Source organism: Ictalurus furcatus, chromosome 16 (genome assembly GCF_023375685.1).
Source record: "Ictalurus furcatus strain D&B chromosome 16, Billie_1.0, whole genome shotgun sequence".
Classification (NCBI taxonomy): Eukaryota; Metazoa; Chordata; class Actinopteri; order Siluriformes; family Ictaluridae; genus Ictalurus; species Ictalurus furcatus.
The window spans coordinates 4,674,177-4,689,849 of record NC_071270.1 but is presented as its reverse complement, the minus strand read 5'-3'; the positions used below and the strand labels follow the sequence as shown (position 1 = coordinate 4,689,849).

At 39.5% G+C, this 15,673-nt stretch overlaps 2 protein-coding genes and 5 non-coding genes across 10 annotated transcripts; 3 read left to right on the top strand and 4 right to left on the bottom strand.

Annotated features, from left to right (window-relative positions):
• Window positions 1–108: 108 nt before the first annotated feature.
• On the bottom strand, window positions 109–10,800 carry ap4m1 (adaptor related protein complex 4 subunit mu 1). 4 transcript variants are annotated; one of them, XM_053645003.1, is made up of 15 exons: window positions 10,693–10,800; window positions 4,862–4,988; window positions 4,664–4,770; window positions 4,430–4,526; window positions 4,087–4,197; window positions 3,908–3,988; window positions 3,225–3,287; window positions 2,920–2,986; window positions 2,609–2,662; window positions 1,775–1,881; window positions 1,512–1,603; window positions 1,197–1,241; window positions 1,025–1,075; window positions 751–868; window positions 109–616 (listed from the first exon to the last, which is right to left on the bottom strand). In XM_053645003.1, exons 2-15 carry the CDS (start codon window positions 4,919–4,921, stop codon window positions 425–427), a joined length of 1,245 nt encoding a protein of 414 aa, XP_053500978.1. In that variant the 5' UTR covers window positions 4,922–4,988; window positions 10,693–10,800; the 3' UTR covers window positions 109–424. The 4 variants fall into 4 exon arrangements, with proteins under 4 accessions (XP_053500978.1, XP_053500980.1, XP_053500977.1 ...); XM_053645005.1 differs by having other exon boundaries at window positions 10,689–10,705; XM_053645002.1 differs by lacking the exon at window positions 10,693–10,800 and adding an exon at window positions 5,391–6,138 and having other exon boundaries at window positions 4,862–4,947.
• and3 (actinodin3) lies at window positions 8,099–9,053 on the top strand. Its single transcript, XM_053645888.1, has 2 exons — window positions 8,099–8,278; window positions 8,379–9,053. Exons 1-2 carry the CDS (start codon window positions 8,099–8,101, stop codon window positions 9,051–9,053), a joined length of 855 nt encoding a protein of 284 aa, XP_053501863.1.
• On the top strand, window positions 9,801–9,882 carry trnal-uag (transfer RNA leucine (anticodon UAG)). The gene has a single exon. It is a non-coding gene; the product is annotated as a tRNA-Leu (tRNA).
• Window positions 10,387–10,460, bottom strand: trnat-agu (transfer RNA threonine (anticodon AGU)). The gene has a single exon. It is a non-coding gene; the product is annotated as a tRNA-Thr (tRNA).
• A 2,000-nt stretch (window positions 10,801–12,800) lies between the features above and the next one.
• trnas-gcu (transfer RNA serine (anticodon GCU)) lies at window positions 12,801–12,882 on the bottom strand. The gene has a single exon. It is a non-coding gene; the product is annotated as a tRNA-Ser (tRNA).
• Window positions 12,883–13,183: 301 nt separating this feature from the next.
• Window positions 13,184–13,316, bottom strand: LOC128620907 (U8 small nucleolar RNA). Its single transcript, XR_008388194.1, has one exon. It is a non-coding gene; the product is annotated as a U8 small nucleolar RNA (small nucleolar RNA).
• Window positions 13,317–14,211: 895 nt separating this feature from the next.
• trnal-aag (transfer RNA leucine (anticodon AAG)) lies at window positions 14,212–14,293 on the top strand. The gene has a single exon. It is a non-coding gene; the product is annotated as a tRNA-Leu (tRNA).
• Window positions 14,294–15,673: the final 1,380 nt, after the last annotated feature.

The window sequence follows — 15,673 nt, the reverse complement described above, 5'->3', positions numbered from 1 at the left end:
AGAGGGGGCCATCGTCATTTCTTTACAGCACGTTTTGTGTGTGTCTGTGTGTGCCTCTGTGTGTGCCTCTGTGTGTGTGTGTGTCTAAGAGCACACCTACAACACGACCAACAATAATAATTTGTTTAATTTATACAGCACCTTTACAAAGCTTGAATGTGGATGGTTTACAAAGAAAATCACAAAGAGCAATACAAAATAATAATAATTAAATAAAAAAGATGTACATATATATGTACACACACAGACATATATATACACATATACATATACACACACACACATATATATATATAAAAAACTCAGCATCACAAATCTTTAGAGTATTCTCTAAAGAGTAAATCTTTAGAGTGGAATCAATATATAATAAAATACTGAAATACTGAAACACCCTTAGGTGTGTGTGTATGTAGGTGTATGTTCATCAGATGCGTATGGTGTAGGACTCAGAGTGTGTGACGTAGCGGACCCAGCGATGAGACGGAGCCTGCTGGTTTGGAGAGAGACGCACGAATCGGAGCTGCAGCCCTGTACACGTGTGCTTGGGAAGCTCGAAGCTCATGCTGACAGGCCCCACCTCCTGGAGAGAGGCGGAGCTAAGACCAGGGACTTCCACCTGCAGGAAGAGTTAGCATTTTAATGAGTCCTGGTGTATGCAGGGAGTGCCACAGGTTGTACCTGAGCATTCAGAAACACCTGTATGATACTCACTAAGAGGTTCTGTGTGTGTAAGAAAAATGTAGAGCTCACCTTAAAGAGAGCCGAGAGCTGAGCTCCTCCTGGGAATCGTGGGATTTCCCACATGACGGATTTGTGTTTGGGCCGAAGCTCGGCGGTCTGGTCAGGACTACTCAACTCCTGAGAGAGACTGAGCGTGAAAGAGTGAGAGAGAGAGAGAGAGAGGGAGGAAGATATCTGTTAAATATTTTCAGTAAAGGGATGAGTATTGTGTCATTTCTTTCGTCTGTACAACAATGAGAAATGTGGTCATATGAAGACGTGACATTTTTCTCCTTCTGCGTACCTTAGAGAACCCTTGGGCACAGGAACTGTCACTGAAACATTTATAGCAGAGCTGCGAAACAGGAAAAATATACAACTGAGCATGGCAGAACAAATCAGTGGGAATGGAGCACATAAGCTGATCAGATTGGCGCTGTGAGCAGGTATAACAAATACACAGTGCTATAACGCACCTTTTAGGCGGCAAATCACAGCGCAGCTTGAGGAAAATCAACAACCTGAGCAAAGAGATGGAGAATATTCAATTTATTATTCATTCTAAGGGAATTTATTAGAGAGAAACTAATATGTTTGAAATTAATATGATAGGATGTGGCTTGCGATGTTGCCATAGTAACCACTAAAGGTTTGTTAGATCCTTAGCTGTCGTTCTTTAAAAAAGTCTGTGATCACACACACACACACACTTTTAACACACGCCCGTGCTGTGCTGTGATGTTTGTGTTGTACAAGTTTTAACTGAAGTGTTCTTACGTGGACTATTTTACCTGCTCCCATAATCCTTTTCTACAGTGGGGAAGAGACGGAACGGAGGAGGACATGGCAGCTCGTCACTCAGCTGGTACTGCATCAGGGTTTGCTAATACACACACATTATGCTTATGGACAAATTCAGTGTAATCACTACAACTGTAGTTTATTTATCTAAGCTGAGACACCAGTGACTGAGTGAGTGAGTAAGTGAGTGAGTGATTAGGTACAGACAGAGGGCTAGAAACGATAACACACCACAAAGCTGAATGCTGAATACCTCTCCTTGGCTGGGGCAAATTTTTAAAATCCTGTGTGTATCAAACTCATCGAGCTTCACGGACTGGTGAAAACTGCACTCATCCACCCGCACGGCCGCCCCGTAACCTGACACACACACACACACAGAAAGAGAGAGAGAGATGAAAAAGACAAAAAGTAGAGATAGATCCAGAGAAAGAATAAGCTGTGTCTGCAGTTTATAAACTGCAGTTTTTGTCCGCTGACGTCTCGTTACTTAATTTGAAAGTCAGCAACTTTGAACAACTCCTGGCTCCGCCCACTTGGCACAATCTCATGGCATCATATTTCCCCTGAGCAGAATGGAGAATATTAAGTTTTCTTTCATTCGCCTTGTAATAAGTTAGTGTACTAGCATGTGGGAAATTATAGAACGCTGTACATTTTTAAACCTTTAGTCTCAAAATATTCACACAACTAAACAACTGATGAAGATATTATAACGTGTTCTCTCAATATGATGATAACTGTCGGATCAAGGTCAGATTTCAAATCAAGAAATGATATAAAAAATTATGTAATATACATAATTATGCCTAATTATATGACATTTACTTATTTGTTTATTGATTTAGTTGGTTATATGGCATTAAATTGGCATCAACAAACTGCTGTGCTGTAACTATATCAGCAAATCAACTGGCAAAAAGCAGCTAGTTGCCATGGTAACTGGAAAAGCGTCTCTGTGGCTGCGTGCAGATGTTGTAGTATTTTAGTAAAGGACGCGCTACGAGTCGTATTAAAAAGCCGTGTGGAGTTAAATACACATAAATAAATGTGTAAATGAAGAAGTCAGCGTGGTGACGACGCTTACCTCTGAGCTGAGACTTCCCAATGCTGAACTCCTCGTTCACGCCAATCCTCATCTCTACACACACGTGAGAGGAACATGTCGGGTGAGAGATGCAGATCTGTTTAATAGCTAGCCAGTGAACACTTTCATAAAATAAGACATTAAGCTTCATTTTTTTAATCATAATATCAGGATCACGACGATCAACACACCGTTTATGTTCTCTAAACCCTGTACTAGCTAGCGTGCTAAGCAGCTACTGTGGCGATTAGCTGGCTAGTTTAACACAGAATTGGAACGCAGCCGATAGTGTTAGATGAGCATTATCGTACCTGAACATGAGGGAAGATAGCACTTGACTCTGATCTCTCCCTCCACGTCTGCTTTCATCACAACCCCCTACAAACACACACAAAACACACACACAAACACTGTTGAGTCTCAGTGATGATTAATATAAATTTCCCAAAATCCTTCCCATGCTGTTAGTGTCAGGTCAAGACCTCTGCACTTCGTCTGTGTAATATACTGTACAGAAAATGTATATTTTAATTCATTGTTCTTGTTAATTTTAGAAACTGAGACGAGACGACTCTAAGTATTATTATTTTCATGTAACAAAAACTGAAGCACTCACATTAGCGCCAATAACCACTGAGAGTCTTTCCACCACGTCCACAAAGATCTCATTCTTACTTCCCTACACACACACACACACACACACACATACACACAGAGAAAATAAGTGTTCAGCAGCAAAAACTTCAATCCATCATAGAGAGAAAGAGAAACAGAGAGAGAGAGAGAGAGAGAGAGGGATAGAGATAGGGGAGAGAGAGAAATGGGGAGAGAGAGGGAGATGACTGAATTACAAAATAAATCAGTATAGTAAATAATTAATTTATGAATTAATTACTGAATTAATTGTGCAATGAATAAATGCCTGAATGACTGGATAAAAGATCATGACAATGTTAAATAGTGAATAAATTAATCACATTAATCATGTTAATACATGTAATGAGTGAGTGACGAGTGGATGGATGAGAGAGTGGGTGAATGAGTGTGTGAATGAGTGAGTGGATGGACAGATGGACAAGTGAGTGAATAAGTGAGTGAGTGTGTAAGTGAGTGAGTGTGTGAGTGTGTGAGTGTGTGAGTGAGTGAGTGAGTGAGTGAGTGAGTGAGTGAGTGGATGGAGGAGTGAGTGAATGCGTGAGTGAATGCGTGAGTGGATGGATGATGGAGTGAGTGCGTGTGTGGACAAGTGCGTGCGTGGACGAGTGCGTGCGTGGACGAGTGCGTGCGTGGACGAGTGACCTCTCCACTGTGAGACGTCATGATGGGTCGGGCGGCAGCGGTGCTGGGAGCCACTTTACTCTGCTGCGTCTCTGCTCCGAACTATAGCACACACACACACACACACACACTTTTAACCCTCTTTACTATAACTAACAAGTATGCAATCAGACCGTATTTTCTGGATTATAAATTCTTACGAGGGCGACGTTGCTGAGGTCGAACAGACTGAAAGGTTTGGAGGCGACTGGCTCCGTCTGAATAAAATTCTTCAGGATGTCCATGGAGGTTGTCTGGATGTAGCCGTAATCCTGACAAAGAAAGAAAGAAAGAAAGAAAGAAAGAAAGAAAGAAACAAACAAACAAACATAGAGACAATTAGATTTTTTAAAATATCCAATATGAGAATTAGAGATATTTCATTCTCTATCACATTTTACACTCAGTTACAGCTTTGCATTAAGTTTGGATCATGTTAATACATAAGTAACGTGATTTACAATGGATAAAAAAAATTAAAATAAAAAAGTGTGTACGACTCACCACCATCTCGTCCAGGAGCTCGTAGATCAGAGCAAAGTTCATGCGGACAGTTTTCTCACACACGCTGCCGCAGTAATCCTTAATCAGAGCGACAAGCCTGCATGACACATACATCACGGCAACAATTAGAACAACCGCACACGTCATACAGAGGCAGAAACTCCACAGCATCGTCACAAGAATCCATACAACGCTGATGATGGAGATGAATACGGAAGCGCTTCTTCAGTTTACCTGTTCAGAAACTCAACAACAGTGAACGGAGATGGATCCGTCTTCGTAGATACGACCCAGTAAAGTCCAGCGTGCCGGATGTGAATAAAGTTGAGACCTTTGCGACTCTAGAGAGTACGGAGACACAGAACAATCAGCTTCTGCAGCACTCTTAATCATAACAAAGATAAACGTAATAACAAGTTCATAAAAACCTACCATGACTACAGGAGGCTGATCTCCACTCAGAGATGACACCATCTCATAAAACGTGCTCATGGAGTCTTTTTCAACTTCACCACGGACTCAATGAGAGTTAAGTAAACCCACAAACACACACAGATACCTGAACATACACACAATTGACTCCTTTAGTCCCTGACTGTTTAGTAAGTAAGATATGTTTATAAAATACACTTAACACAACTCAAATAAATAAATAAAGACTGGAGGAGAATCATATATGAATAATATATCTTGGATAAAGTTTAGTCTTTGGAAAAGCTTTATATAAATTAAACATTATATATGTTAAGTACATTATTATTACAATTTTCTTAAACATGCACCACTTTGATACACACTGTTGCTTACGTTACAACTTCTAACAATAACATCCACTTATTCTTTTCCTCAAACAAACAAACACACACAAACAAACACAAACAAACAAACACAAACAAACAAACACACACACACACACACACACACACACACACACACACACACACACACAGGGTCAGGATACAGTCTTTGTAGATTAGATGGTCGCCTTTTGATGACAGAATAAACACCTGAGAAATCATTTTCTCTGCTATAATTTCTGCTAACTCAGTAATTCCAATTTACATCAACGCTAAAACGGAGCAGAATATTTCCATACTAGATAGCAACAGGGTCAGCTTTAAATTCCTCCGGGAAAATAACATAGTTTACTTGTGAATATCAAAATAACAGAAAACTGTCCAAATATCGACATTAGGTGGCTATGCTACAATATCAACAACAACAACTGGTGTATATGATCGTGTACTTCCGGAATCTGTAGGACCCTTTGTGTAGCCGTGACATGAGCCTGATTAAAAATCTGCTTCGCTAACACGCAACATCGATAAGTTGTAATTTCAGTGAGGTTGAATTTTAACAGGCGTAATTTTAACAAAATATAGTTTTAAAAAATATTTTAAAGGACCACTTGAACAGAATGAAGTCCGAAACTTGCCTGTTTGAAACGACAGTACATAACGTTCCGAGATAGTTAGCACGATTGACTAGCGTTTTTAAAATTCCACGCGTTTAAGCACGGATATATATATTTATATTTTTACATTAAACTTGTGTGCTTATTATTTGAATTAATTTAAGTACACTTCCGTTCACAAGCCCCACCCGGAATCAGGCACATCAATAGCTACCTAAATTGTTAGTTTATACCTACTACTGCCACCTAGTGACAATAAGTAAGAAATACATACAAATGCACAGTCGCACAGCTTCTCCGGAAATCAATGATCATGTGAATTAAAGAGGAATTAAAGAGGAATTGAAGAGAAACAGACACTAGTGTAGATCAAATCGCAAATTTAAAAAACAAATAGACTCAGTGTTTCAAGATTGCAGCTTGGAATATTTTATATACATTATAAGATATTGCAGCCGAGTTTACAGTGTTTAAAATCAGTTATTCACAAATACAGACACTTTTATTGGCAAGGAAGTTGTTTGGGCATGCATGATGCTTCCCACTGCTTAGACATCATGTACAAATGCAAATATATTCACTTAGTTTTTCACATGAACACAACCGAGGCTCAGTTATGCTGCTACAGGTTTCAACAGGTGTCAGTGTGCTGATGTGATCTGAGGTGTGTTCTGTTAATTGATTATTCGATTATTCAACTAATTAACGAATCAATGAGTCAATGAATCAATTAATCATTGCTGCTTGTTTTGGTGCTTTTTCTATCATAAGATAATATTTTGTTTCATATTTTACTCCAGACATATGAAAGCTGTCATTTATTTTTGTGCCTTTGAGGCCTCTAAGTGACTGAGTGACCCCTTTATTCAATAAATAAATAAATAAATAAATAAATAAATAATAACAACACGTGCAAAGATGAGGCTAGTTGTAGAACCGAACATAAACATGACTGTTATGATTGCTGATTGTCTCACTATCATGATCCTGCTTTGCTTAGAACATATTTTGGATTCCTGCTTTCTTCTCTCACACCTGGTTGTTGAACCCCATAACTACTCATATACACCCCGCCACCGCCAGGTACAGGACTGTCTTCTTTAATCTACAGGAGACCCTGCTTGTTTTTCATTTCTCTGCTCTGTTCTGATTCATTATTACACTTTTTGCTAGACAGATGGACGTTTCTAGTTATCGTTTGTGGCTGTTTGTTAAAAGAAACAGGATACACCCCCTCCCTCCCATTAGCACAGAGGCAGATGTTGAAGCATAAATCTCCAGCTGTTTCTCCATGAAGAAGGCTTCAATTTTTGCAGCTCTCCTACTTTATTCTTTAAACATAGATGTTGAGCTGTTCATCAAAGCAGACAGCAAACTGGAGAGAACTGCATTTACCAGAGAATTCCAGCATCCAACATGTGATTTAGAGCAAGTAGGAGGGGCTAATTTAGCTTCCATATAGAGCTTAATTATCAGGCAGCCAAAATGTATTTATTCCAAACGTTCATGCTAACAGTTCATACCTGGGTGCTGAGTAAAGAGTGCAAGAGGTAGGCCTGTATTTTTATTTCCTATTATTATTATTATTATTATTATTATTATTATTATTATTATTAAAGTCTCAGTCAGTCATTGATTCCAAATGATTTAGTCTTTCTGTCTAAAATGCTTAAAAATTCAAGCGGTTGGTAAAAGAAATGCATATTCACACGTGTGAATTAAAAAGCATGATTTTTTAAGTGTATTGACATCCTTTTCTGCTCATATTAAATATACTATTATATTGTGTAGTATATTTTTCTAGAAACTCAGTGAACAGTTTTAACATTTTCATCCTGCTCAGGTTTCGAAGATGTTCTCCTCCCCCATGTCTCTTGTTGGGGCATTGTCCTGTTTCTTAATCCTGATTGTAAGTAGACTTGTTTTTATTACCATCCAGTTATACAATTTTATTTATTTATTTCATGCTATTATATTAAATGATCATTTTTTCATGTGCAGCTCTTCTGCAGGCGACGCCTCTCACAAAGCTTGCTGATGAAGCTAACAGTATAGATCTTTATCACATTTTTATTCACTTTGAAGGCTGATTAGCTGTACAAAAATAATAAGATAAAGCTCAGAAATAACAGAGGAAATTATAGATATGAAAGTATAAAAGAATAATCTTATAGACATTATTGACAAACATTAAACTTGGTATTGAGTATCAATTTATCCACTTAATTTGAAATGTTATTACTAAAATTTTGAAGATGAAGCAGATTAAGTATATTCTAATTTCAGAATCAGGTCAGTCTGTAAGTATCGACTCGTTTGAAGCGCATAACTTCCTGGTGCGTTCTCGCCGTTCAGCTGAGCCAAAATGGTACCACAAGGATCCAGACTTCCAATCCTACTATGGATACTACAGCAGCATTGGACATGTTGAGGGAGTACGTTTTGTCCATTTGTTTGTCTCTCTGTCTGTCTGTCTGTCTGTCTGTTACTCCTGCTGCTTTACTTCCTTTGTGTGCTTTTTTTCTTCCTGAACAGCTCTATGAGATCGACAAGATCCGGATTCTCTACCAGCAAATGCGCCACTTGGAGCAGAAATACGGCGCAGACGCTTCCAAATACCAGAACATCGTAGGCCTTCAGATTCCCAAAACCACTTCTCCACCTCCCACCACCAAACCTCCACCTCTACCCACCACCCATCCATCAGTGCCGTCTCTCTCACAGTCTGATGTTATATACTTGTGCAATCCCAAAGACCCGCTCTGTAAGCCCAGAATTGTCTATGTGCCCACTGGTGCTGTCGTCATACCCTGTGATCCACGCTACCACCCTAGCTGTAAGCTGAGTACGCCTACTGAGGGCCCTTCTGAAGCCGCTGAGCTGCATTCCACCACCCATCCGCCTGTGCCAAAATCTCCCAGCATCATCAAAGGGATGGAGAATGACTGTGACCCTTACTGGGACCCCGACTGCTTGATTGAAAACCTACCGAGACCTGTAAAATTGAGCGATCCTCCACTATCTAACCTCCCCAGTAAATCTCTGCTCGTCAACAGAGCAGAAAAAGAGAATGAAAAGGACCATCTGGCTTCATCATCAGAGGACAAAAGGACTTTGGATGCTTCTTATCTCCTCAATGAGCCATCTGATTACTACAGGGATCTTTATGATCCTTATCAGTATGTTAATCCAGCCCCTGGTCCTCAGTAAGACTGTGACTATGTACAAAATGCATAATACTGGAAAAATAGTGGGTCAAAATGGCAGACCACTATACATTACTCTAATACTGGAAGTCAAAAATGTACAACCATTTTGTTATTATTATTATTATTATTATTATTATTTAGACTTCTCATATATGTGGTGAATTACTTGTAGTATGGAAAGTAAAATAATCACCAAACATAACTTTGAAAAAAAATTTACAATGTAAAGTGATTTTAAAATAAACACATTTTAATGATCAAATGTTTTCATTAATAATGATGAATAATAATAATCACCATCACCATCATTAACGCCTCAAAAGGGCTAGTTGGCTAAACTTTATGCAAATATTTTTAAGGTTTATTGTCTTTTTGATGTAAACTCAGTCTTAAAACGTATGAACGTTCAATATGTAGTTAATAATAATGTTTTATTATGGATATTGACTTCAGCTTTAAATTTATATGCTCATTTTACGACAAAAACCACTCAAATTAGCGTTTGGTAACTTGTTTAGGTAGATAAATGCTAACTTCAAACAATTAACACTCGACAAAATGTAAATATGTAATAATGAGTAACTGCAGTGTAGGAATTTTTGACGTCGTCGTTTTGGTCATTTCATCGATTTGACTGCTTCCAACTAATTAATTACTCAAACATGTTCAAATTAACTAACAAACTTTTACAATTTTTGCTGTCTGGTAGGAAGAGATTGATATAGGACCACGTTAAACACTTAAGCACGGTAGCGTGGCCGAGCGGTCTAAGGCGCTGGATTTAGGCTCCAGTCTCTCTGGAGGCGTGGGTTCGAATCCCACCGCTGCCATCACGTTTTTCTTTTCTTAATTCGTTTACAATAAAAAACCCTGACTATCTCATGTTTTTAATCTCTTCATCGAACCTGCAACATTCTAAATAAAAAGATTATATATTGTTTAATGATGACGACATAACCATAACCACGCCATTAAACGTAACACAACAAGCCTTTCCCATACATTCATGGAATCAATTGTGATGTTTTAGAGCACGATTTTCTAAGCAACAGATATGAACATACCTCACTGATGTGAAGTCAAAACAAAGCGACGAAAGGACTGCCTAATAAAAGTGTGAAGGTATTTTCAGTCACGATGCTTTTTGTTTCTATGGGACATGACAAAGTTGATTGTAAAACCAGGTGAGGAGCAACTACAATATGGCACAGTCAACCGAAAGTAAATACGTGTTTATATTCGGTACACTCTCAAAACAGATAAAATGGTACATGTGGTGACGCATAGCCTGTCTATGTAGTGCAGTAACGTCTGGAGGGTAAATGAGAAGCAAAAGGCACCGCTGGGATTCGAACCCAGGATCTCCTGTTTACTAGACAGGCGCTTTAACCAACTAAGCCACGGCGCCAGGCGACAAAAGGCTTCTTTGTAAGGTTTTTAAAGTACTTTGTAACCGTAAACATACCTTGTATGTTCATATCAAATTAGCAAACATAAGGGTTTATGATGAACAGTACGTAAAATAAACAGTAGAATAAACTTTTTCAGCGTGAGGCCCCCCCCCCGCCTTGTGTAGTGTGCATCCTTTTATGCCACAGAAACGTATCCATTATAAAAAGTCTTACAGGTAACATACATACTCTTTCGCGTAATATCCTTTTCAGGTGTCTTTCACTTATGTCAAAACCGTGCCTCGAACTGTAAGCACAGACCGCATTTCTTTATATTTGAGTCCAAGTTCAAAATAAAACTCTATGAAATTGGAATAAAGTTGGTTTGACGTTCGATATTCGCAGATATGAGGAAATTAAGGGACCGTCTCTAAAGTTACATACGACATTGTTAAACACGTTTCTAACTTCAATAGCATTTGAAGGGAATGACTTACAGTCATATAACCAACTGTAAAGGGTTCATCTAAACGTCAGGTATGACGCACACCTTTTAGATTTTTGATATTTATTAAAATAAACTATTAAATCACATGTAAATTAGATATGAATTTCACTGCAGAATGGGAACATACACAAAATATACCATAATTTAAAGCTCAATAGCATTTAAGGGGAATGATGTACAGTCACACAACCAACTGTAAAGTGTTCGACTAGGTGTCAGGTATGACGCACACCTTTTAGATTTTTGATATTTAACCCTACAATGCATGAACCAAAAAAACCTTCACGAATGCATAAAGGGGGTCAAGATGACTTGTTAGTGTTACAAAGTCTCAGGTGTAAATGGGGAGCAGGTTTGTTAAATTTGGTGTCATCGCTCTCACAATCCCTCATACTGGTCACTGGAAGTTCAACATGGCACCTCATGGCAAAGAACTCTTTGAGGATCTGAAAAAAAGAATTGTTGCTCTACATAAAGATGGCCTAAGCTATAAGACGATTGCCAAGGCCCTGACACTGAGCTGCAGCATGGTGGCCAAGACCATACAGCGGTTTAACAGGACAGGATCCACTCAGAACAGGCCTCGCCATGGTCGACCAAAGAAGTTGAGTGCACGTGCTCAGCGTCATATCCAGAGGTTGCCTTTGGGAAATAGACGTATGAGTGTTGCCAGCATTGCTGCAGAGGTTGAAGGGGTGGGGGGTCAGCCTGTCAGTGCTCAGACCATATGCCGCACACTGCATCAAATTGGTCTGCATGGCTGTCGACCCAGAAGGAAGCCTCTTCTAAAGATGATGCACAAGAAAGCCCGCAAACAGTTTGCTGTAGACAAGCAGACTAAGGACATGGATTACTGGAACCATATCCTGTGGTCTGATGAGACCAAGATAAACTTATTTGGTTCAGATGGTGTCAAGCGTGTGTGGCGGCTACCAGGTGAGGAGTACAAAGACAAGTGTGTCTTGCCTACAGTCAAGCATGGTGGTGGGAGTGTCATGGTCTGGGGCTGCATGAGTGCTGCCGGCACTGGGGAGCTACAGTTCATTGAGGGAACCATGAATGCCAACATGTACTGTGACATACTGAAGCAGAGCATGATCAGTATGCAGTATTCCAGCATGATAACGACCCCAAACACACCTCCAAGATGACCACTGCCTTGCTAAAGAAGCTGAGGGTGAAGGTGATGGACTGGCCAAGCATGTCTCCAGACCTAAACCCTATTGAGCATCTGTGGGGCATCCTCAAACGGAAGGTGGAGGAGCACAAGGTCTCTAACATCCACCAGCTCTGTGATGTCGTCTTGGAGGAGTGGAAGAGGACTCCCGTGGCAACCTGTGAAGCTCTGGTGAACTCCAATGCCAAGAAGGTTAAGGCAGTGCTGGAAAATAATGGTGGCCACACAAAATATTGACACTTTGGGCCCAATTTGGACATTTTCACTTAGGGGTGCACTCACTTTTGTTGCCAGCGGTTTAGACATTAATGGCTGGGTGTTGAGTTATTTTGAAGGGACAGAAAATTTACACTGTTACACAAGCTGTACACTCACTACTTTACATTGTAGCAAAGTGTCATTTCTTCAGTGTTGTCACATGAAAAGATATAATCAAATATTTACAAAAATGTGAGGGGTGTACTCACTTTTTTGAGATACTGTATATATATACACACACACACACACACACACAAACACACACATATATATTCTGTTGAGGTAGGGTTTCTGTGCGGTCCCCGGGCGCCATCTGGCGGACCCCCAGGGGGCCAAGGACCCCAGCATGAGAACACTGGAATAAAGAATAACTGTAGACGTTCCCGTAAATTGTGAAAGACAGAAAACGTGGACCGACGAGGATGGGATTCGAACCCACGCGTGCAGAGCACAATGGATTAGCAGTCCATCGCCTTAACCACTCGGCCACCTCGTCTAGATGCCCGGTTACATCACAACATCTCTCTTTAAAATAATATGCGTCAGCGACAGCATCGCCATTTCCATGTGCATATGGGGTACTGCGAAATGGCGTCACTGCTTCCAATAAATTAAGCGTTGTAATCTAGAAGTACGTAACACCACGGACGCCAAAATTCGAACACAGTAGAATACGCAACTAATAATAATAAAAAAAACACACGCTTCCCTTTAAACATGAACAACTTTAGTCATAACTAGAACAGAGCTCTAACTACATATTTAATTGTTTCTCATTTTTGAACACAAAAGCAAGAATCAGACAGGATTCATCAAGGTGTTGCGGTTCCTTGATAAATGCGGAATATAATCACGCAATCATTGAATCCAATCATCATGTTCTGCAACCTTATTTCTAAGGTAACAGGTAAGGATATACCTCACTGATGTAACCTTGCGTATGGCGAAGGACCAAACACATGTAACACACCCGTGTTTTCCATCATGGTAGATTCCGCTCTTACTCTTGTGATATTTTTTACAGCGCTCCATTATGTCTAATATCACGTAATTTAAAATACTGCGTTTCAGACAGAGTGCTTAAAACTCGAAGTTTCACAAAAGATAATTTCAGGAATATTTTTTCCGGATTTTTTTAACGCACTCTAATTTGCATAACTCGACGTGATTGGTTCGTTTCAGAAACGTGTTATTTCTGTTATTCTGACGCTTTAATTAATATCTAATTCGCTCGCAGTTGAATGTGAATATGGGTCATATGTTCACACACTGTTAAACTGTTCACGGTTTAGAAAATAAAGTTTAAAATGACATTTTGTAAGGCGAAATGAAAGCGCGAGGGAGGCGAGTCAAGTTAGGGTGAGAAAACAGACGCTGAGGAACTATTCTACATCGTGTCCAATCTGCTTCACGCACGTGACTGTGTAGCCGCCAATGCTAACACAGGAGGCGGGCATTTGGGCTTACGTTACAGCTTTATTTTATTTTTAAATAAAGAAGTATATATAAGACACATATTTATCCCTAAATAAATACACAGACAACGCAATTTATGTTTATCAGGTACCTAGCGAAGATCATTGCGGCACTCATAGAAAAACACTGGCTTATTATCTAGTTAACAGACTAGAGGGCAGCTGCTCCTTTGGTCTCCTAGGCAACGACATTTTTCACATTGGTTCATGGAACGCGATTACATGATCGACCAAGTAACGATAGTTTCTTCAGAGAAGGCTAGTTTACGTATTTCTTTTAAAGTCTTTTTAAAGTTACTCTAAACGCAACAATTATACTGATAACATTCGCCGTGTTATGGCGTTTCTAAGGTAGCGTGGCCGAGCGGTCTAAGGCGCTGGATTAAGGCTCCAGTCTCTTCGGGGGCGTGGGTTCGAATCCCACCGCTGCCAACACTGTTTTCTTAATGTTTACAGCAATAATATAATTATACAATTTTCCACGAACCTACAATATGTAGCGCCACTACGGCGCTGATTGTTTATACAGAACCAAACAATCACTTAGGGAGAGAATAAAAAAACTAAGTGCCCAGTGAGGGAGCTTTTCTCTGTTTAATCATGTTACTTCTCACTCATTCTACTAGAAAGCACAAACAATTTATAAGTCTTTTCGTCGGTATATTTAGCTATAGGTTTAGGCTCTAAGCAGTCCATGCTGCTTTAATTCACACCGCCATTTTGTTTATTTTCTGACATCCTCACTAACCAATAATAAACCACGGGATTAAACAGTTTAACAGACTTTAGATTAGACAGCTGTTTATCTACCTCTCACTTTCAGTGGAAAAACAACACCCATTTTCTTTTCTCAAATATATAATTCAGCGTGTCGAGTCCAGTATCTTTTATCCTCCATCTCGCACGTTTTCATGGCTCTTCTCCCAAATAGCAGGAGAGGCACAGGTGGCGCACTACTTAGGCACACTGTACAGAGAGGGGTTTGGGCTATGGGCTGGGTTACTATCTCAGGCTAATAGTGCACTAGTTAGTATTTAATAGTACGAATACAGGTTATGAAGGATTTAAGGACCTATTAAGGGTATATATGAAGTTAATCAGCCTAAATATAGGCTAACAAGCTGAAAATATTGAATCCAAAATCTAAACAAACAGAGCTCATTTGTTCATCACTGATCTTTAACTTCCAGACAGGTGCACATTGTATGGATTCTTATATGATATGATATGATATGATATTATATTATATTAATATTCTCATTTGAATGCATTTATTCAGTCCTTCCAGGATTTAGCGGTCGCAGAAATTAACGTAAAAAAAACACAAACCCAAAAAACTCCGCAATATTTGCAGGAGCTTGCAATTTTTCAAAATTAACGCAGATGTTTCCGCATATTTGGGTCAAGACCCGTCATGTGACGTCATCACACCCGCTCATTCAACCAAAGCCCTGTTCGATTCACGTGCGTCGAGCTAAAAGTTCTCATTTACCAACATCAATGTGAAAGAGCGTGCAAAACAATTACCTGCAATAGACACCTTGACATAACATGTCACCAATAGAAAGCAACAAATTACCAGTAGAACTCATTAGCGTTTCCATTAAAACCAATACAATTCCCATTTTAACCATTAATTAAAATCATTCCAAATTCTATAAGGGTTTCAATTGGCCTTTTTTCCAGCAAGGATGCTTAATTTATTTATTTATTTATTTTTACCGCATGTGATCACATGTTACTCACATTAAGCTCACCACATTCTGCGTGAAATCACGCGTATGTTGGCTACGTCCGCGCGCACACTAGCAC

Bases quoted from the DNA above. Each gene is read 5' to 3' on its own strand.
- and3 (XM_053645888.1), top strand. From the start codon at position 8,099: ATGAAGCAGATTAAGTATATTCTAATTTCAGAATCAGGTCAGTCTGTA. The intron at 8,279-8,378 runs GTACGTTTTGTC...CTTCCTGAACAG, and splicing joins GCATTGGACATGTTGAGGGA to CTCTATGAGATCGACAAGAT.
- ap4m1 (XM_053645002.1), bottom strand. From the start codon at position 5,448: ATGATTTCTCAGGTGTTTATTCTGTCATCAAAAGGCGACCATCTAATC. The intron at 4,771-4,861 runs GTAGGTTTTTAT...CGTACTCTCTAG, and splicing joins ATCAGCCTCCTGTAGTCATG to AGTCGCAAAGGTCTCAACTT. The intron at 617-750 runs GTGAGCTCTACA...CTCTTCCTGCAG, and splicing joins AGCTCTCGGCTCTCTTTAAG to GTGGAAGTCCCTGGTCTTAG.